Source organism: Frieseomelitta varia, unplaced genomic scaffold (assembly GCF_011392965.1).
Source record: "Frieseomelitta varia isolate USP_RPSP 00005682 unplaced genomic scaffold, Fvar_1.2 scaffold_795, whole genome shotgun sequence".
Classification (NCBI taxonomy): domain Eukaryota; kingdom Metazoa; phylum Arthropoda; class Insecta; order Hymenoptera; family Apidae; genus Frieseomelitta; species Frieseomelitta varia.
In genome coordinates, this window is record NW_025110584.1 from 25,074 (window position 1) to 45,726 (window position 20,653).

Sequence of the window (20,653 nt, forward strand, 5' to 3'; positions counted from 1 at the left end):
CTCTGGCCTATATATGTCGAGTGAAAAGGTTCGTTCACCCGCGTGCCTTTCGACCCAAGAGGCGGCTCAATCTAAATCCGAAGGTTTCGAAGGACAGAAGATCACCGGGCACGCGATCAATAGCAATCGATGATCGGAGGGGAAATGATCTGGGCAAAGGCAGGAGATCTGTCGATGGAACGGGAGGATAGAATCGAACGAGCGGACGGTATGAACTAAATTTCGCAGCGAAGGTGGCGACATGGGAGAGATTTCCCCCTTGATGGGTCGATCGGTCGTCACCGGGCGCGTAGATGTTCAGTCGCGCCCTCGCGCTCGCCGACAACATCAATTGTACAACATCAATTGTCACTGTACAATATCGCACGTCCTATCGAACGTTTCTCGCCCTTCGGATCTCACGCGTCACACATCTACTACGTCTGCTACTCGTTCAGTGGAAATCAATCCAACTTTCAATTTCACTTCGACTCGCGTACGCACGTCGTTCCGACATCAGATGCGAATCATGAATTACTCGGTGTTGCTGAGCTTGTTGATCGTCTGCTGGATTTGGTTGCCAATTGTTCGCTGCGGGGTACGTACGTGCTATGTATTCCGAGTTTCTCATTCTAATCCTCTTTCCGGCTCGTTGCGTCGGAGCAGTTTAGTCTGTTCTCTCGCATGTGAAATTCGAAAGAAATGGGAAGAGCGATGCGCGCGCGATCGCCACTGCGACCGCGCGTCCATCGCGCCTTCGCCGAGGGTGTATGTAAGCAAGAAGAGAAAGGGAAAGAGGGAAAGAGAAAACGGACGCAGATTAGTAATTAGATAATTATTTCGACCTGACTCGAGCTCGTGGTGATCGACAAATAAGAGAAATATGTTCCATAGACGCGACCAAGTTTCGTCTCGGACGAAATGATCGCAACAGCGGCTAGTGTGGTGAATGCTTGCCAGACGCAAACGGGAGTAGCGACAGGTAGAATCGTCGAGATCGGAAAAAAATCGTATGGGTAATCGGCAAACGTATCGCTGTTGTTGTTTTGTTTTTCTAGTGGACATAGAGGCGGTGAGGAATGGTCAGTGGCCCGAAACGCGTCAACTGAAGGTAATGATGCATTGGTAATATTAATATCAACAAATAATAAGTTCGTCTCTCGTCTTGCACTCTGTCGCGTTTCGCAGTCTCGCCGGGTAAAAAGAACATGGTCTGTTTGTTTCCGCAGTGTTACATGTACTGTCTGTGGGAACAATTCGGTCTGGTCGATGACAAGAGGGAACTCAGTTTGAACGGCATGCTCACGTTTTTCCAAAGAATACCAGCTTACAGAGCGGAGGTCCAGAAAGCGATCAGCGAGTGCAAGGGGATCGGTAAATATTTGGGTATCTATATTCTATATTCTATATTTTCCTTTCTGACGGTTCGATCGAGCGTTTTCGAAATCTCTTTGCGCTCCCCCCCCCCCTCCTTTTCCGTTTATTTCTTCTAAAAACCACCTGTCACATGAAAGAACAACAGCTACATCTCATCTATAAGTTTCAATTCGACAGCACACGATTAATCCGAACCGAGCACGTTTCATTTCAGTCGTTAATCGATCGTTGTTTTAGCTAAAGGTGACAATTGCGAGTACGCGTACAGGTTCAATAAATGTTACGCGGAATTATCTCCGCGGGTGAGTAATTCTCATTTATATCGAACGACAGTTATATCTAGGGTAAGTCCGGGATAGTTTGATCACCATTATGAGAAACTTTTTTCTTTTGAAATTTTATTGTTCCTGTTATACGTAAGAAATTTTTAATTTTGGCTGTTGGCTACATTTAAGTATGATGTCCCTTTGCAGGGGGACAGTTAAGTGCAAAGATTAATAAAATATTAACATTGGCCAAACTATCTTTTGAAATTTTATTATTCTTGTTACGTCGTTATACATAAGAAATTTTATAATTTTAACTGTTGGCTAAATTTAAGTATGATGTCCCCTTGCAGGGGGACAGTTAAGTGCAAAGATTAATAAAATATTAACATTGGCCAAACTATCTTTTGAAATTTTATCATTCTTGTTACGTCGTTATACATAAGAAATTTTATAATTTTGGCTGTTGGCTAAATTTAAGTATGATGTCCCCTTGCAGGAGGACAGTTAAGTGCAAAGATTAATAAAATATTAACATTGGCCAAACTATCTTTTGAAATTTTATCATTCTTATTACGTCGTTATACATAAGAAATTTTATAATTTTGGCTGTTGGCTAAATTTAAGTATGATGTCCCCTTGCAGTGGGACAGTTAAATGCAAAGATTAATAAAATATTAACATTGGTTAAACTATCTTTTGAAATTTTATTATTCTTGTTACATCGTTATAGATAAGAAATTTTATAATTTTGGCTGTTGGCTAAATTTAAGTATGATGTCCCCTTGCAGGGGGACAGTTAAGTGCAAAGATTAATAAAATATTAACATTGGCCAAATTATCTTTTGAAATTTTATTATTCTTGTTACGTCGTTATACATAAGAAATTTTATATTTTTGGCTGTTGGCTAAATTTAAGTATGATGTCCCCTTACAGGGGGGAAAAGTCGAGTGCAAAGATTAATTAACATTGGCCGAACTATCCCGGGGACTGACCCTTGTCATTCTAATGTTGCTGACCTCTTTCACCTGTGTTTCAGACGTACTATCTATTTTAACCGAGTTTCATTTGAATCGAAGATGAGACGAAGCTGGGGTTGGACCGTGTCTCGCTTTATCATGTAACGGAATCGTACCCGTTCAAACATAGACCGCACTCTGTACGAAACTGGTTAATAAAAAAGAAACATTCAGGACACTGGCCTTTCACGTTACTTTTGTCTTACCGTTTCCTAGCATCGACCATTTCGATGTAACATGTAGTATACTTCTATCCTCTTGTGTCTGTTCACGTTTTTTCTCTCGAAGGCATCGGGAACAACGACATGAGAAACTTGTACGATCCTTCAAACGGTCCAGTTGATCGTCACTTCCGATGCTCGGACGATCCAATTGTCAATTGAGGTCGCGATTAAATGCGCGTGATAGAAATGGAAGGAGGCTTGCGAACGAAGTACGCTTCGTTCGAATATACATATATATATATATATATATATATATATATATATATATATATATATATATACACACCATACATGTACATGTTGATCCAATTTTCTATTTCGGATCAAACAAACATCCAACGCAGTGCTCGAAGCACATCGTTCTCGCCGCGTCTCCCTCATATCGGAAGCGAGATACGCGTTTGCTTCGCTCGATCTTGATACATTCGTCGAAACAAGAGGAAGTCCGTTGTAATTAGAGTCGTTTGGGGGGAATATGTTCGAGCGTTAATTTTGCGTTACTCTGTATTTTGTTGTCCGGCTATCGAGCTCGATAATTGCCCGTTTGTCGCAATTTACGTTTACAGGGCTGTATTTACGTCAACTTCGTGTTTTCGTTGGCGTTTAACTTCTCCTTATGGGCCTTAAAAGTTGTCATTAGAGAAAATCGGCCGATCAAGGAAGAGGCGGTCCCTGGCGTTTATTTGCCGCGTAAGATCGAATTGCGCCGGGGTTTGAAAATTATGCCAGTATAATTGGTTGATTATTGGTTGCCGACCAAGGTGTAAAACGTCTATAAATACTGGAAATCGGTGGCAATCGATATACAGTCGGCTAGTATTTTCGTAGGCGATCGAATCTTTCTTTTCACTTCTCTCATCGACGATAGCAAACTCGCCAGAACGATGAGATCCGCGGGAATTTTCGTGATCTTGATTTGTTCTCTATCGCTGCAACTCGTTTTCGTTCACGGAGGGGTAAGCATTGGATCTGAATATGTCCGATCTCTCGCGTAAATTTATTACTAATCGATGATATTCTACAAACAAGATGGACATCGACGACATTAGGGCAATGCTGACGAAATTTAGGAAAAAGTGTATGGACGAGACTAAAACGAACCTTGGTGAGCCAATGAAGAACGCGGCCACCTAACTTTTCGTAGATCGTTTTTTTTTAATCTAACGACTTTCTTTCGCAGAGACGATCGAAGATACAGAGTTCGGAATATTCCCCGAAGAAGAGAGCCTGAAATGTTACTTTAAGTGCGTCTTTGAAAAATTCCACATGGTAAAGTCCGATCGTTGGCGCTTCGCATTCAATCCACACGTCGCGTTTTCTGTATACACTGTATATAAAGGAGTATTGTCGTTTTGCACGTAATATAGATGGACAAGGATGGCAAAATAAAGTACAACATACTGAAGAAAGCGATTCCAGACGTTTACAAGGAGATAGGCAACGAAATGGTCGACAGTTGCAAGCATATCGGTAAGTATTCCGTCGATTAAATTATACCGACTGACGCCGCGTGTTTCGTTGCTCTCCCCAATCAGACGTTTTTAGAAAATCATTCGCACCGTTTCAATCATTTTTAGATTCAGAGAATAAATGCGAGAAATCGTTCATGTTCATGAAATGCATGTACAACGTCAATCCCTGGGTAAGTCGAATGAAACATTACTGTTTTTTTACGAATAGAATGCAGAGATTGTCTTTTCACAAAAGAACGTTTTCTTCTTCCGTTTTCCAGGCATATATTGCTCCGTAATCGTCGTGAATCATTCGGACGAACGTCATCAGGTAAAATTATACTATATTATATTTAATAAAAATATAGTTATCCATGAAAGTGACGTACGCTTCACAAAACGCAACAATGAACACTTCTTCTTCGTGAGCACGGCGAGTAAAACGATATTCGCTAAAGTTAGGTCGCGCCACAATTGTACGTAAAGTATACATAATATAAAACGCGACGAGATCGATCAATCGATCAATCGATCGCGCCGAATCGTATTGAATTAATTACCTATTAATTGCCACGATGTTGACTATATCGTAAAATGATAAAAAAAAAAAAAAAAAATTACGTCTTACGTGGCTTGGTTTTCCTTTTGTTGATGTTCATTATTTGCTCGACTATAATGTCGTCCGCTCTCGGATCGATAGGGACAGCTTGTACCGGAGTTCTCGAGATCGGCACCGGTTTCGACCACTTTTCGATCAAGGTGCTCAACCACGACCACAGTTTCTCCCGATTGAAAAACGCGACCGTGACAAACATGATGAAAGGTAACGCGACTATGGACGTTTGATTCATATCGCTGTGGTCGATCTTTCGTTCCGCGTTGAACGTCAATTTTACGTACTTGAACGACGAGTTCGCCTCAAAGTAGAACGGTATTGTTTTATACTTGTGCAACGTGTGAGACAATGAGGATTCCAGCTGCACGAAATACTTTTTACCGTCTGCCTGCAACGGAGGCAAATGCATGAGGAAACCAGCGTTGTAGGCGCTGCCAATCTTACTCAGTTGCTGCGTCTCTAATTTCGACGTGTGTATCGGTGAATCGGGCGTATCTTCCCGGCATAGTTTCACCTTCAACGTGCGGTAGTGCTCCGGCTGCATGGACACGACGTGTACGGAAACGTCGGTGCGCGATATCGGGTGAAACGCGACCAATCGGAGACCTCGAATGTCCGACGAAGTTTGCACCGTCGTCGAGACAGGGCTGGTGCGTTGAATATGCACATTAGCCTCGGCGTTCGATTTCAGACGGAACTCGTAGGTACACTGCACGAATATAAAAGAACGAATCGAGATTAGAGAACGAAAAGAGAAAAAAAAATTGACAGACAAAGAGTTCGAACTTACCGTTGGTTGAAGTCCACGGATTCGAAAGCTACCGTTCTCCTCCGTGGTTGCTTCCTCTTGAAGATTATCACAGTCCCCTTGCCCTTGAACTTCGACTAGCAAACCGGCTTCAGGCTCGCCGTTTAACGATGTCACGGAACCGTATGCGCTAAACGCCACTCTTTTCCCAAATAAATTTATCTTCACCGTGGCACCTTCCACGACTTTGATCATTTTCGATGGCGGATCGAAACGGTATTCCTTCATCATCGGTCTCAAATAATACTCGCCAGGGGATAAAGAATTGAATACTAATTTCCCCTCCTCACCGGTAATGCTGTTCTTTCGATAACTTTGTCCTCCAGACAGTGACAGCAAGACACCCTATATAATCATTAACTTTAATCGACTACTTTCTCTCATTGTCAATTCATACTATTCGATACTCGTACGTACCTGCAGAGACACGTTATCAGCCTGATCGGACACCTGTACAATGATTTCGGCTAATTTATGAGCCACAAACACTCCATTGGAATCGGGTCCTGTGATCACAAATCCCTCTTTTTCCGCAGTAACACTGATAAATAAAAAAAAAAAAAAGAAACAGAGATTACATACGTATGGAACGAATAGAAAAGAAAACGATAAGGGGTGACGCGTGGATACCTGTATTCTACTTTCCCATCCAAAGGTCCGACATTGTACGTTCCATCTTTCTGCGTGATCAGAGTGTGTATAGGTTCCGTTTTCTCGTTGCCAAATATTTGCACGGTAACTCCTTCCAATGGTGGATTAATTCTACCAGCAATTATCTGTGAATATACGCCACATCGTTACATGTAGTGATCATGTTTGAGCAAATTTTGAGCAATTACGCGTTACGGCACTCACCTTTCCCAGATCACCCACAAACGTAGCAATGTCGTCTTGACAGTCGTTCACACCTAACACTTTTAGAGATGTCGGACTAAATAGAAGAATATTCGATAGCGGTGTTATGGTGTAAACGTTGTCTGTCTTTGCCTTAAATTCGAATTTGTATTTGTACATGTCTTCGTCACGCGTTGATTTCAATGGACCAAGACTATGTAGTAGAAACGATGCAAACATTAACGCAGAGTAATATAATAAATATAAGGAAGTATGGTACGTGTTCGCTTACATTGTAACGTCACCTGCCGCATTTTCGATTTTTACTTTAATTTCATCCAACGCGGATCGAGTTAAAATGTTCCCAGCGTGGCTGTGTTCCGTAGAATGCAACAAAATAGGCGACACGGTATTGGTGTCCCAAGTGAAAGATGATTTCTCGTAAACGTGACAACTTTTTGGCGTGAATGTGTAGACTCCAGGCTCGAGTACGCAATGCTTTGTACTTCCTTTGTTCAACGTTAGCTTGTTCAATTCGTTTGCTTTCAAATATTCGACCGTAGTGTCGTGAGAAGATATGAAGGTAACGGAAAATCCACTTTGCTTGAACGGCGGTAATTCAGATCGTTCTGAGGTTACAGAAATTCTGTAACTGGGATTCACCCAACAAAAAACATCGTTGTCAATTAGTATCTCGTAGTGACCAGGTAATACGTCCGTAAATTGGTATTGGCCGCCTGCGTGATTAAAGAAAACTTTACAGAAAAAACGGTAGTATCAAATGGATCAGTTACACGGTATAACCGCGACAATGAGAATGCGTTTAAATTGATTATTTTGTAGTAAATGTGAAACAAATCTTTTTTCTTTTATTCTTCACGCGTGCTCATTGTCGCAGTATTTCGAAAACAGAGGAATTCAAGAAGCTATAAGGCAAAGTAAAATCTAACCTTTTGCTTGAATCGTTTTTATTATCACATCGTCCAGCATTTTCAATGTTACGGATGCCTGACTGCAATCGGTTTCTGGTAAACATATTACCGTCCCAGTTAATGTAGCTTTCAATTGCAGGAAGTTAATGTTGCGTATCGGTTGGGACGACACGTAGATGGTTTGTTGCAATGGGAAAAATCTGAAAACGTACCAATCGTCGAAAAACGATGAAATTGAATAAAAATAAGAAGCAAACAATAAGAAACTTACTGTAAACCTTTTGCTCTTTCTTCGGCGCTAACGATAACGCTTAATTGATACGTATCAGGATTCAGATAGATACAAAATTCGCCTGTTTTTGCATCTGTCTCGATTTCTTTACTAAACGTAGCAGCTGTATTCTGGATAGAAACTTTCCGATAGTCTAAACCTCCTTTTATCGATAAAATAACTTTGCCGCAAACTTTATACGCTGCTGGTATCAAAACGGGAAGTTCCGGAGAGCTGGGTGAAATCTTGACTAACTTGTCATCGAACATTAAATTTTCTGTGCATCATAAAAAAAGTAAAACGCAAAGTGAATGAAATGGAATTTGCATTTTAAGGAGAACAAATCAAACAAATTTGACGTACCGCTTTCAGCTTTGAGGGTATATTGACCGGCTTTCATGTTATCCAATACATATTTTCCGTGTTCATCCGTAATGGCGACTTGCTTCTGGGAAAGTAAAACTTTTGCTCCTGGCAAAGGATCTCCGTCATTGGCAACACGAACGATGCCATTTACCGTGAAACCGGTAACTTTGAATCCTTGACGTAGCACAATGCTGCTGTGATTCACTTTGAACGACAACTCAGGCGGTTGAACGTCAAATTTAGTTTGTGCACCGGCATAATACGGCACAAGTTTATATTCGCCAGGTGATAAACTTGGAAACACGAATTTACCACTTTTGTCCGACACAACGTGACAAAGTGGCTTTTTAGACTCGAGATCTTTGCTTATGGGTGTTGTTGCACAATTTCTAGCTACACCGTTCTACGCAAACGCAACAGATGCATTAGATTTCACTTTTGTAACACGTGTGAAAATATTTGAAACAAAGGGAACTCTTACGCCAAATAATACAAATGTTACGCCGCTAACTGCTTCTTCTTCGCTGGTAACTCGACCGCTCACGTCATAGCCATAAATTACTAAACTACCATCAGGAAGTTCGGTATTGCCTTCTTGTACAATTACTTTCACAGTATTTGTTTTTAACATCCATCTGTAATATAGAAAAACGCAATGTTGCAGGTCTTATGACGTAATAAAATCAAATTTGATGACTGACACTCACGTGGGATGAGATGCAACAAGTACATATTGTCCAGGTTGTATTGGAGTGAAATAAAATATTCCACCTTCCGTTGTGATGGTTGTACCAACAGGAACTTGTTCATTGCTTTCTTTGTATAGTGACACTGTAACACCTTTAGGGCCAGAATCCAATCCTAAACTGGTAACCTAAATATTATATCTTTTAACAATGTTACTTACAATAGAATGATTTTTATTGCTCCAACACCTTGAACTTTGTATTAAATGTACAATTTCCAATAGATAGTTTACCTTTCCTGTGATACCAAAACCTTTAAAGGTAAAGTTAATGTCTTTGCCCTGACTGCAGGCATCTATAGTTCCATCTACAAACAACAAGATTTCTGTAGGTTCAAAACTCCATCCTCTAGGTGGATCTACCTAAATGAATACACATACGTTAAAACATAAAAGTGATATTCAAAATTACATTTAACTTTAGCTGTATTTAGTTGAATAAAATGTACTAAACAAAGTGTCATGAGGCTTTGCTGCATTATTCTGTCTTACCTTCAAAACATATTCTCCCTTGTCATATAAAGGAAGGAAATAATATCCATTGTTAGGTGCACACTCTGTAGAATCCTTAAGACTACCAGCTTTCGTGTATCTAAATAGATTAAAAGTTGAAGTTGTTATTTATTGTCACTTGCGAGTGATATTCTTCTCAGGCCAGGAATCGAACTCAATCGAATTACTCACAATTTTATTTGTACTTTAGCAAAATCGATATCAGCATGACTTTTCAAAAATCCGCCACAACCTAAAATATCTTCAGCCTTCGAGTACGTGGCTAGAATGTAAAAGCAAACTGCAAAAAGACGAGCTGTTCGTTTCATGCTTGTTTCTCTTGTCCGCTACTCATATATATATATATATATATATATATATAAGATAGCCAAGAACACGAACAACGTGTTCACAGCACAACAATTTTGTATCACACCATTACCAAAGTATCGGTTCGTATCTTTCAAATGTATGATTGTATGTAGATGAAAAACTGAAACTGTAGAATATTTGCTAAATCATTTTCTACATTATCAACAGGTATTGTACTCATGCGCACACACGCTGCGCCATTCAAATTTTGCTTTGCTCGACTGTTTATGATACGTCTGCGATACGATAGATGGTTTAAAAGTGGTCCTTCAGGATTACTCAGAATTGATCGTAACAAGAAACGACGTAATTTGCGCGAAAGTATCAACGTGTTGTTAATTTCAGGAAGAGTATCGTTTATGCGTTTACGAGTCGTTTGTTTGTAACATAACCTCAATCTGTATTTAACGTAAAAACGTTGTACCCGAGGAACGTGAGAATTTGCCGTGTAAAAGAGGAAAAGAGAAAAAGAAATCTTGCCAGAATGGTAAAAATAGCATTACAAGTGAAAGCTACGTTGGAAAATATCGAAGAACTGAAACCGTCGGGAAGAGAGTTCAGATGGTATCTGAAGTTTACTTGCTGCAACTGTGGCGAAACATCGGAGAAATGGAATTACGTGTCATTGAGCGAGTCCATTCCAGCTCAAAGGGGGAACGCAGTGAGTCACTTCGCGAGCAAGTGCAAACTCTGTTCCCGCGAAAATTCCACGACCATCTTGGAGGATTCCGTCAAATCGTTTCTCACGAACGATCAGAACAAGTTTCAGACGATAGCGATATTTGATTGTCGAGGTCTCGAGCCTAACGATTTCTCGGCAAGAGAGGGATGGATCGCTAAAACGATAAACGGCGGGAAGGAGTTCACTGACGTAGATTTAAGCGACGGAGAATGGGCCGACTATTGCGATAAGATTAAAGAACCTGTTGGGATTTACGAAATCGAGCACAAGTTTGAGAGAGTTAAGTAACAAATTTTTAAGTTTTTGCTGCAGTGTGTCACCGCACGCGTGATGGAATATTCGACGAAAACGTAGAAGTAACCTGAATTCAACGTAAATTTTTCAAAGATGGACGCGAAAGATTATTTCGTTTGGTTTTCCTTTCTTTTTTGCTTGCTTGTCCAGTACTAAGCTGTTTCAATGTACATATACTAGCTAGATGTATAATCTGCGCGGGCATTGTGCGTACGTAAGCGTTAATACATATATAAGGTATTTAAAGGTATCTACACACACACACACATATATATATATACATATATCTATTTGATTTGAAATTTGTAATTTTCTAATCTAGGTAATAAAGAACTACTAATGGAAATGTGGAATATGATTTACACTACGTTCATGTATACGCATATCATACTCACCGTAAAAAAGCAACTACACACGTTATATGTAGATGTACATGTTTAGAATGCAAAATTGCGATAAATATTCGATGGTTATACGACTGTTTATTTGGCTGTAACTCGATCTATCGTAGTTATCAATTTTACGTCGTAAAATCGCCACATAGGAAAGAAAACCAATATAAATGAATGCACGTTTCCAACGACGTAATATAATTTATTCATAATCATATAAAAAAAGACCATTTAATTTTGTAAATGGTTTAGTACAGAGGCGATTTGCAACAATAATTTTATATCTCTTCCAAGTTGGTTGAAAGTTGCCCTGCACGAGTAATTGGATGACTAGCATTGCGCGTTAGCAGGGGAAAGGTTGAGAATTTTATTCGTAACCAATCACTATGCCGTAAAAGACTGAACGAGACAAGTCAACTATGACTGGTAATTGGAACTTGTTCTTTAGTGTGTGTACCTTCGGAATGTTTCAGTCAATTTAAGCAGGCAAAATAATGAAAACCATAAAAACAATAATAATAATATAACAGCAATATAATGATGATGATGATGATGATGATGATGACGATAGCAATAGCGATACATTAAGTTGCTGCACTTAACAACGATAGTTTGAAAATTCTTTTAAAATCTTGTTTATGCTGATTCAGAACTGAACGAATTTCCACGTAAGAAACTTGTAGTTACAATGATAATGTAATGATAAGAATAAGGATAATAATAGCGATGTTAGCAATGGTGATAGTGGTCACAGTGATGACGATTGATAACCACAAACATTTATACTCGAGTAAAAAAGAAAAATTTAAATCTTTCTCAAATGAAGAATTGTACATACATGTACGTACATATGCCAATGCATATGAGTGTATAGATATACACATCACGTATTGGGTACAAAAGTTATGAATAAATTGACCTGAGTTGACCGTGATTCGCCGTGAAACTAGCAAACATTTCACGTTTTATGGTGACAGCTTTAAAAGTGGCTAAGTAAGTTGCAATCACAGTTCCCAACGAAATGGGGGAATAAATCACGCGAGAGAATTAAAAAAAGAACGATATTATGACATATTATAGTCGATAACTGACTAACTAACTAGCGTACTAGTTTTTGCTACTACTATTGCGTTTTCTAACATTTCTTTTTCTATGGTCTCTAGCATATCTAACACAAACATAAATATCGTGTGCGTATTACGAATTATCGTCTCTTTCCCAGAGAGAAAACGAAATGTATATATAAATCACAAAGAAATCGAACGCTTAAGCCTAAAGATATAATATGTAATCGGTAACGCTATCAGTCTATTCTCACAAAAATATCACCGTGACTAAAAACTTTTTTTTTTCTCTACTAGATCGTCAGAGGAATACCGTCGACGTCGAGTTAAAGTGAAAGAGAAAGAAAGGTAGAAAGAAAGAAAGAAAAAGAGAGAAATGTAGAAGACAAAATAGGGAGGGAGAGAGAGAGAAGGCAGAGAATCTTAAGAATGAAGAAAAAAACAAAGGCCTCGTCGTTGACGGTAGGAATTCGATTCCGACGATGTTGGAAGATCTCTTGATGATTTCTCCACGCGATGCAATATCATTTCTCTACGAAACTGAGAGAAAAACATTCTAGTAGTAGTTTGCTAATATTACGAACGTCTAATATAGCACATGATGCTATCATCAACTAAACTGTTCTATACTACCGTGCTAGATTATTATCTTTGGTATACTAACGGGGAAACGTTTATTTCCGACAGAACCGACAGAATCGACGACAACTTTGCTCTTAGTCCGTTGTTACATTGACAGTTTCTTTCCTTCGGAAGTATAAATAGGAACATCACGAGTTAACATACGTATACGTAAGAGAGACAATTGGGATAACGGCGTGTACCGTCGACGTGAGAATTAGTCTGCGAGTAGGCCCGTGAAGGTACGTGAGTCGTTTGTGATTGTTGGCTGTTGTAAAGAAAAATAGAAAACGGAACAAAAGACATGAAAAAAAAAAAAAAAAAAAAAAGATTGTTTGACCGTCGTACGTTCTAACAGTATGTCGCGAGCCACGACGAACAAAACCAAATAGAAAAAAGAAGAGATTCATCGGTTTCACTTGGCTCGATCGTTCGTAAAAGAGTTCAAAGGAATCACGTACAGCCGCGGCGGCGTAATCGTTTTAAAGCGTCGAGCAAAAAATGCGAGAACACTCGCCAGAAAATACGTGTGTATCCTTAATTTTGATTCTCTTACCGTTTAGTAAACAGGCAGAAAAATAGATCGATTCCCTTCTAAACGATTAGGTAGATAGAAATTCGGCTAGAACGCGTCGATTATTATCGTGGTTTCACGGTAGAGCTCGACACGCTTCGTGAGCATCACATGTTATATAATTCGGTAGAACGTTACACGGAGAAAAAGTGTGTAACGCGTGTGGCACGTGTAGTTGGATCGTCGCTCGCACGATTGACGTTTTATACGCGAATCGTCGTCGTCGTAGTCATAGTCGTCGTCGTCATTATCGTGGATCCTACCAGAGCGACGTAACCTGCCAGAGATTTGCCAAACGCGAGCCGATTCTACGAGGAGGAGGGAGTGTCGGTTCTTTCAAACGTTGCGATCGATTCATGGCAATCGATCGGTCATTACCGGTTCCAAGCACGTTTGCTTCAAAGTTGCCGACTGATCCTCGAGACTTCGCTTCAGGCCTTCGATCGTTTGCATCAGCATTTGTCGCCGCAGCTGGGTCAGCTGGTGTTGGAACACGTGCGAGTCTTGAGCATTTACGCACGTGTTTGCGGCCAGCCGTTCTTGCCGCAGCTTGGCCACTTTCTCTTTCAGGGATCTTCTCGAGTCGTCTATCGATAAAAAGCGATACTTTTTTTTTAAACTGGCCTTTTTTTAAACATTTTACGATTCGTCTTACCGAAAATTCGACTTACCGGTATCGTCAGTGGTGGTGTCCCCGTCCGAGTTTCTCAAAACGACGTGCTCCCCTAAAGTTTTTTGTATCTTGTCGTAGGTCGCGCTGCCTGCGTACACTTTCCTCTTGACCGGCTCGCTTTGCGGACAGTAGGAGGACCCTTCTTTTATGGGACCCATGTCGACCGACCTGGCAAAGATAAGAAAAGAGAAGCCGATCTGACGCTAGTAACGAAACTGATGAACGCGGCTGTGCCAAGCAGAAGGTAGTATTATCGTTACGCTAACCTGAAAGTCATCAGCGGCGCTCGTCTTCCAACGTCCAGTCTTTCCTCCGAGTCCGAGGAACTTGACGTCACCGTCTCCTCCTTGGTCACAATAGCGTTGGACGATGACCTCGTGCCGCGAAATTCTTTCCGATTTACCCCGGCGAGAGAATCTCTGCGCGACGAGATGGCTGTTGCGCAAGACTCGTCGACGAGGTAGGTGGAGGTTTGGGAACGGGCGGTGCTGCATCGGTTCGCGTTCGAACCGAGGATGATACCGTTGCAATTGAACATCGCCACCGCCGATGGCGCGTTGATCGACGCGGTCGACGTTGCCACTGTCGGAGTTATTCGCCGTCCGTCGTAATCGTCGGAATCTTGATTCTCGTAAGCTCTCGACCGAGCACGAAGAAGGAAGCTTCTGTCCGGCGAGTGCTGCTGCTGGTTCGTTATTGCCGCCATCGCCGTCGCCCTTCTCGAGACGAGAGGAGAGTCGACGCAGCACTTGGTCGAACCACCCGATTGAAACGTGGCTGCTGCTGCTGCTGCGCCGGCTACCGGCGAGGAAGCGTTTCGCTCGACGAATCGCCTCATCGGGGAACAAGGTTGTTGAACAAACTGTTGCCTCTTGGGACTGGTGTGCTCGAGATCCTTGATGCTGCCGCTCTGCAATTCTGGCTGGGAGTTCCTACTTCTGGAGAGGGCCAGCTCGATGTTCAACTCGGTGTTCTTGATGAGCTCGACGCGCTTGTTCGCCAGTCCGTTGTGTAACTTTCGCGATGGCGACGGTACGACGGACAGGCTGGCTTGGTTCTTCTGCATGTTCACTAGAATGTTCTCTGCCTCGAGAATCAGCTCTCGGTACTTTTTGTCCGCTTCCTTGTCGGCCTCGATCAGGGCGATCTCGGAAGCGAACGTTGTCATGTAGGTGTTGCTGTCGGTGGCGGTTATCCGCCGTCTGACGAGGTTTCCGTTCACGTAGCTCACCTGCGGACCGAAGAAAGAAAAAGAACCAACCTCAGGTACAGATGGCACCGGTGACAATAAGGTACACAAGTGAAAATAAGTAGAAATTAGATTACGACGGGCGTACCGAGTTGGAACGCCTCTTGACGATGTCGGGATCACCGGCAACGAGTCGGACAGCGGTCGATCTTTCGTCGTTCGACCGCAACGGTGACAAATTTTTGTTCACGTCGTGTTTCTTGCGACGCAGGCAGATCGGTGTACCGCCGACGCTTCTGCTACCCTGATTGAAGCCCGAGTTTTTCAGCAGCATCCTCTCGACCAGCACGCGATTCAAATTGGCCGTTATTTCGTCGTCGCCACCGTTGTAATCGTTGCTGCAACTGCCCACTCCGGCCAGACTACCGTTCAGATCGCGTTTGTTGAAATTCGACTTTCTACGCTGCGAGGATCGTTTCTTCCGTTTCTCGCTCGACTGTTTCTCATCCGTTTGTTGCTTCCTGTGCCGCGTCATCTGCTTCCTCGTCGTATGCCCATTTTTCGTGCTGATCGTTCTGCGAAAACGAGAGAAAACGAGAGAGTGGAAGAGGAACACACCTTTCTCTATCGTACCTTTGAAGCATCGCCGTGGTCGTGGTGGTGGCTGTGGCCGCCGCGTCGTCCCTGCTCCTCCGTTTCATCAGCGACTCTCGCAGCTTGCTGCTCCGTCGAGCGAGTTCGCCGGCAAACGCGAAGTAAGTGCAGTGGCCTGTGTTGGCAAAGCGTCCGGAGCAGTCGAGGTTGTCGGCGAGATCGAGAAACGAGCCGTTGTCGATGTAGTCGAAGTCGTCGTTGTCGAGCGGATCGTTCTCGTCGCCAGCGTCTCGGGGCCCGTCCAGATCCGACAGGGACTCGATGTAGTCCTCGCAATCGGTCGGATCACTGTCCGACAAGATGTCCGTCTCTTTCTCGTAAATGTAACTCTCGTCGAACTTGCCCATCATTTCGTTCAGGGTGATGTCGTCCTCGGACGATCTGGCGCTCCGCGTAACGGACGAGACGGACGAACCGTTTCCGTTTTCGTTTTCGTTTTCGTTCTCGTTCTCGTTCTCGTTCCCGTTTCTGTTTTCGTCCCGGTTGCCGTTGCTACTGGCAGCGCTGCTAACCTCGTTGCTGTCGCCGCTGCTGTTGGTGGTGCTGTCGCTGTTGGTGTTGCTGTTGCTGCTGCTGTTACTGCTGCTGCTGTTGCGCCGTTGCACCGACAAGGCTATCTTCGGTCGGATCTCCATGCCGGACGCTATTCTCCAGTTTTGGTTTATCCTGCGGGCAAAAGTTCCGACTTGGATAAAAAAAAAAAAAAGACGACAGTGTGGTAATAACAGGGGGATATTTCTTTTGAAAAATGAAGCTTTGTACTTTTGGATTAGGCTTCACTGACGTTTGATTTGCCATCAGTTGCAGCATCAGTGTGAGTCTGGATAATCAAATGATAAAACTAACTGTAAACATTGTTCGAAATATACATAAATATATCCACTTTTAAGCGTCTACTCTCGGTCCTGACAACGGACGCTTAACTGGGCACTACCGTGGTAGTGGTGGTGAGTCACGATGGAAGATAGCAAATTGGATTACAAAGGTTCCGTTCTTTTTCATTCTCCATACATATTACTTTCTACACCCATTCTCGTTAAACATAATTAAGCTAATACTAAATAGTGAATACAATACTAAATCATTCAACTTACTTCTGGCAATAATTAAACTATGAAAATACTTAACCAAGTTAGTCGTCCCATAATTATTTTGCTAAACTAAACTAAACAAAAACAGAACAAAGGAAAAGCCATATAGAACAACATGTGATATATATCAAAATGAAAATGCTCTTATATATAAATATAGTTCTTTATCTTTCCAGCACAGCATCTTTGGTTTCACTCTTTGCACCATTATTGCAAAATGCTTTTTCCCTTTCTTGCCACTATTCGTCTCCTACCATCTCTTTCCTACCTGGGCCATTCTCTTTAGGAAGTTGTTATTGCGTGTGCTGTTCTTTCTATAGTTCTAAGTTACATTAAGCTATCATTTGATTCATTTTCTCACAGCTCTACTGCTCTCTTGCTCATAAGATGACTGACTACTGCTAGTAATTTAGAAGTCTTCTCTTGCTTTCTCTTTCTTTCTACGCGCTCGTTGTTCGTACACGTATGCCATCTTTTCCGGAATTACCGACACTTTTCTTTCTAACGACAGTAACAGATTTGAGATACTACTAACGGACTCCTTCCGGCACTGAGGCTCTCCTGTTTCAGCTCCCGTCTGCCCCGTCCCACTCGCGCGCTGCTGCTGCTCGCGTTGACGTCGCTCGCGCTCCCGGACGACTCTGCGAGCTTGAGGACCGAGCCGCTGCCGTTGTCGTCGAGGTTCAGTCTGGACTTGAAGCCGCCGGTGGTGCTCGAGCCGGAGGAGTTGGCCGCCGACAGCCACGGATTCGTGCGAATCCGGGAGCGTTCGCGTGGCGATTGGACAGTCGGTGAGAGCAAGGGCGGCGGTATGGAGGAAGGTGGCGGCGGCGCCGTCAAATTACTTCTCGAGGACTCCGCGGAGAAGGAGCCGACCCGCCTCTCCTTCAACAGCACCGAGGTTCGCTGCGTCGAGGGATCCTCGTCCGGCAGACGATCGCCGCCGATTTGTTTGGCGAAGCGGATAGCCTCGTTCTGCGACGTCCGTCGCGTCGTCACCTGAAAGGAAGAAGAGACACACACATACACGATAGTCGACACCGGGTGGTTTCTTTGCAGACGAACGATTCTGGCAACTAGTCTCGTACGTACCTTGCTACTGGTCCCGTATTTGTTGGATCGAGCGACGTCTTTCGCCGACTCGTTGCTCATAGTTATGGTTGCCGAGGAGAACGCGCTGCTAGAGCCAGAGACGGAAGGTTCGGTATTATCCTCGAACCTTCCATGTCTGCCGCGTCTAGAGAGTAAAGAAGCAGCGGCGGCAACCGACAAACCCGACGGTTCGATCGCTTTCTTCGGTCTGGCGTTGCTGCTGTTATTGTTGCTGTATTTGCTGCTGCTGTTGTTGTTCTTGTTCTTGTTGTTGTTGTTATTGTTATTGTTGTTGTTAGTATAGTTACCGATAAGCGCAGCTATGCCAGCGTTGGCGTTGGCATTGGCGTTGGCGGTACTTTGAAAGTAATGGGTACCGGTCCTGATGTTGATGTAATATTCCGGTGGATAGCTGGTTCCTGGCGATGTGCCGTCCGTCGAGTACCCGGTACTGTAGGCGCTTTCCGGTGAGGAGAGATTCACGCTGCCCGTTCCCGCGGACGTGCCCGACGACGCGGTCGCTGTACCACCGCATCGATTGCCACCCTCGCCGTGTAATCGAATCTCGTCCACGTTTCTCGATGGCGAATCTACCGGATGAACCTGTGCGAATCGAGGTGAATTTAGAGTACAGAATTCTAGAATCGGTAACTGTTCTATTTGGAGCTGTTCATTGGGGACGAAAGAGGAGGAAAAGGAGCAGAAGAAGGAGGAAAAGGGCTCTCTCGTCTAATTGAACTGTTGGAGAAAAAAGAAAACGAATCCACGCGACGGAGGGAGGTGAAGATCCTCCATCATCGCGTCATCGTTTCCTCCTTTGTGCAGCACACTCACTTGGTGCAACGCGGCAGACCTGTGGGACCCGTGATTCCGAGGAGAATTGGAATTAGAGTCGAATCCCTTTTCTCCTTTCCCCTTTCGGTCCTTCTTCTTTTTCGATCGCACGATGTGTGCTTCCATCCACGTGCGCAATTTCGTTCCAAACATGATGCGCAGCCAACGGTGCGGCGCTTTGTTCAAAAATTCGGGCGACCGCCTGCCTGCCCGAGGATTTCGCAGCTTCGAAACTAAAAAACTGTTCCTTGTTTCAGCTCGTCGGACCGCGTTCGCTCGCAATCACGGCGGCGGCGAGATCGACGATGACGACGACGACGACGACGACGACCACGACCACGATGACCAAGACAACGACAGCAACGGTGACGAAAACGGGCCCATCGCGCGAGCAAAGCAGTCAGAGGCACGCGGTAGCCGAGCCGGATCCGAGTTGCTCACGTTCGCGAGTGTCCCTCGCTGGCGGCGATCTCTGGCTTCGGTGTCGTTCGTTCGATTAGCGTGGAGAAGCGACGCGTTGCTCGTTCTTCTCGCGCCGTTCCCCGATGATGAGAGCCAACGTGCGACCTGAAATTGAAAGAAGAGATAGAGGAAGCTGTCGTTTCGATTTGGCGCCTTGATCGTCCGCCACATCGTCACTTGAAAAGTTAGTTTCAAAATTGGCAAGATGACCGATTGTGAGTAGCTTTTGCCAATTCCCAACACATTGTATAAGGTGGAAAGAAAAGTTTGCTATTGTAGATAAATTCTACACCTTCGATTTGATGGAATTACGTGTAAAGAAGAACCCGTTGCAAAATTGATCTTGACCATGAATTCCAAATTTTTGTTTTTTTTTTTTTTTTGCATTGCACTCTACCACAGGTCGCAACCTAATAATTCTCTTGAAAAATGGCAAAAAAGTTTCTTAATCGTTTAACACTACGTGTGCGTGCTAACAGCGACTTTACGGTTCTGGACATGAGGATGTCTACATTACATAATGTTATATTTTGAACAATAATTAGTTTTATTATTTGATTATTTAGACTCACAGCGATAACCACAACTGTGATAAATCAAATGTTAGTGAAATCTAATCCATATCTAAACCATAAAGTCGCTGTTGGCACGCATGCGTCAGCAATGTTAAATAACTAAGAGAACCATCAAATTCCGACCTACGATTCCTTGGAAAAGTTTTACCTTCCTGAATAGGATACAATGCAAAATAAAAAAAAATTTTTTACTTGAAATTTAAGGTTAAGATGAATTTTACTGCAGGTTCTTTACACGTATTATCCATCAAATCGGAGGTGTAGAATTCATCTATGATAATCACGGATAAACTTTTCTTTCCACCTTGTTTGTTACTCGATTCTGTTCTTTCCGAGTTGATGGAATCACGTATCTATTTTTTTCTATATCTGAGATATAAACATATATACAGAATGTTTCGTAACTTGTAGGACCCACTTCGGGAGCTGATTGTAAAATAATGAAAAAAAGTCATATAAATATATGTCCTATCTGCCTTCGTTTATGAGATATAATGAATTTTATAAACAGAGCAAACTCTACTAAGCTAGTTTTACCAGGGATGGTATATTCAATTTTTCATAATAATCATAATTGGGATGAAGAAAACCTACACGTTATTGTGCATCCAAGACATCAACACCAAGTTTAGTTTAAACGTATGGGCAGGAATAATTGATAAATTTTTAATTGGACCTTTTTCTCTTGATGGGAAACTAACAG

General features: G+C 42.8%; 5 protein-coding genes across 9 annotated transcripts in view; 3 read left to right on the plus strand and 2 right to left on the minus strand.

Moving 5' to 3' along the window:
• The first annotated feature begins 116 nt into the window (after positions 1-116).
• On the plus strand, positions 117-3,098 carry LOC122536065. Of its 2 annotated transcripts, none has more exons than XM_043668114.1 (6): positions 117-577; positions 874-961; positions 1,038-1,090; positions 1,209-1,353; positions 1,594-1,658; positions 2,663-3,098. In XM_043668114.1, the coding sequence occupies exons 1-6, from the start codon at positions 242-244 to the stop codon at positions 2,678-2,680; spliced, it is 705 nt and encodes a 234-aa protein (XP_043524049.1). In that variant the 5' UTR covers positions 117-241; the 3' UTR covers positions 2,681-3,098. The 2 variants fall into 2 exon arrangements, with proteins under 2 accessions (XP_043524049.1, XP_043524048.1); XM_043668113.1 differs by having other exon boundaries at positions 1,209-1,365; positions 2,663-3,091.
• A 116-nt stretch (positions 3,099-3,214) lies between these two features.
• LOC122536066 (general odorant-binding protein 83a-like) lies at positions 3,215-4,616 on the plus strand. The gene is made up of 5 exons (XM_043668115.1): positions 3,215-3,822; positions 3,896-3,971; positions 4,047-4,135; positions 4,234-4,336; positions 4,444-4,616. Exons 1-5 carry the CDS (start codon positions 3,751-3,753, stop codon positions 4,614-4,616), a joined length of 513 nt encoding a protein of 170 aa, XP_043524050.1. The 5' UTR covers positions 3,215-3,750.
• Positions 4,617-4,644: 28 nt separating this feature from the next.
• Positions 4,645-9,737, minus strand: LOC122536052 (nodal modulator 3). Of its 2 annotated transcripts, none has more exons than XM_043668087.1 (14): positions 9,574-9,737; positions 9,382-9,481; positions 9,124-9,252; positions 8,852-9,018; positions 8,626-8,779; positions 8,142-8,547; positions 7,779-8,055; positions 7,526-7,707; positions 6,868-7,312; positions 6,597-6,789; positions 6,372-6,517; positions 6,159-6,282; positions 5,724-6,086; positions 4,645-5,642 (listed from the first exon to the last, which is right to left on the minus strand). In XM_043668087.1, the coding sequence occupies exons 1-14, from the start codon at positions 9,708-9,710 to the stop codon at positions 4,935-4,937; spliced, it is 3,531 nt and encodes a 1,176-aa protein (XP_043524022.1). In that variant the 5' UTR covers positions 9,711-9,737; the 3' UTR covers positions 4,645-4,934. The 2 variants fall into 2 exon arrangements, with proteins under 2 accessions (XP_043524022.1, XP_043524021.1); XM_043668086.1 differs by having other exon boundaries at positions 6,868-7,330.
• Positions 9,738-9,933: 196 nt separating this feature from the next.
• Positions 9,934-11,075, plus strand: LOC122536067 (CXXC motif containing zinc binding protein). 2 transcript variants are annotated; one of them, XM_043668118.1, is made up of 2 exons: positions 9,934-10,175; positions 10,212-11,075. In XM_043668118.1, exon 2 carries the CDS (start codon positions 10,238-10,240, stop codon positions 10,721-10,723), a length of 486 nt encoding a protein of 161 aa, XP_043524053.1. In that variant the 5' UTR covers positions 9,934-10,175; positions 10,212-10,237; the 3' UTR covers positions 10,724-11,075. The 2 variants fall into 2 exon arrangements, with proteins under 2 accessions (XP_043524053.1, XP_043524051.1); XM_043668116.1 differs by having other exon boundaries at positions 9,935-10,059; positions 10,099-11,075.
• LOC122536051 (putative uncharacterized protein DDB_G0282133) overlaps positions 10,868-20,653 on the minus strand; it is a 16,282-nt gene continuing 6,496 nt past the window's right edge. For both annotated transcript variants that reach the window (XM_043668084.1, XM_043668085.1), the window contains exons 2-9: positions 18,914-19,480; positions 18,080-18,682; positions 17,523-17,986; positions 15,876-16,562; positions 15,391-15,817; positions 14,320-15,284; positions 14,052-14,221; positions 10,868-13,967 (exon numbers count right to left, since the gene is read on the minus strand). In XM_043668084.1, the coding sequence (XP_043524019.1) occupies positions 13,735-13,967; positions 14,052-14,221; positions 14,320-15,284; positions 15,391-15,817; positions 15,876-16,562; positions 17,523-17,986; positions 18,080-18,682; positions 18,914-19,066 (3,702 nt within the window). In that variant the 5' untranslated portion in view covers positions 19,067-19,480 and the 3' untranslated portion in view covers positions 10,868-13,734. The remainder of the gene's footprint in view (positions 13,968-14,051; positions 14,222-14,319; positions 15,285-15,390; positions 15,818-15,875; positions 16,563-17,522; positions 17,987-18,079; positions 18,683-18,913; positions 19,481-20,653) is intronic.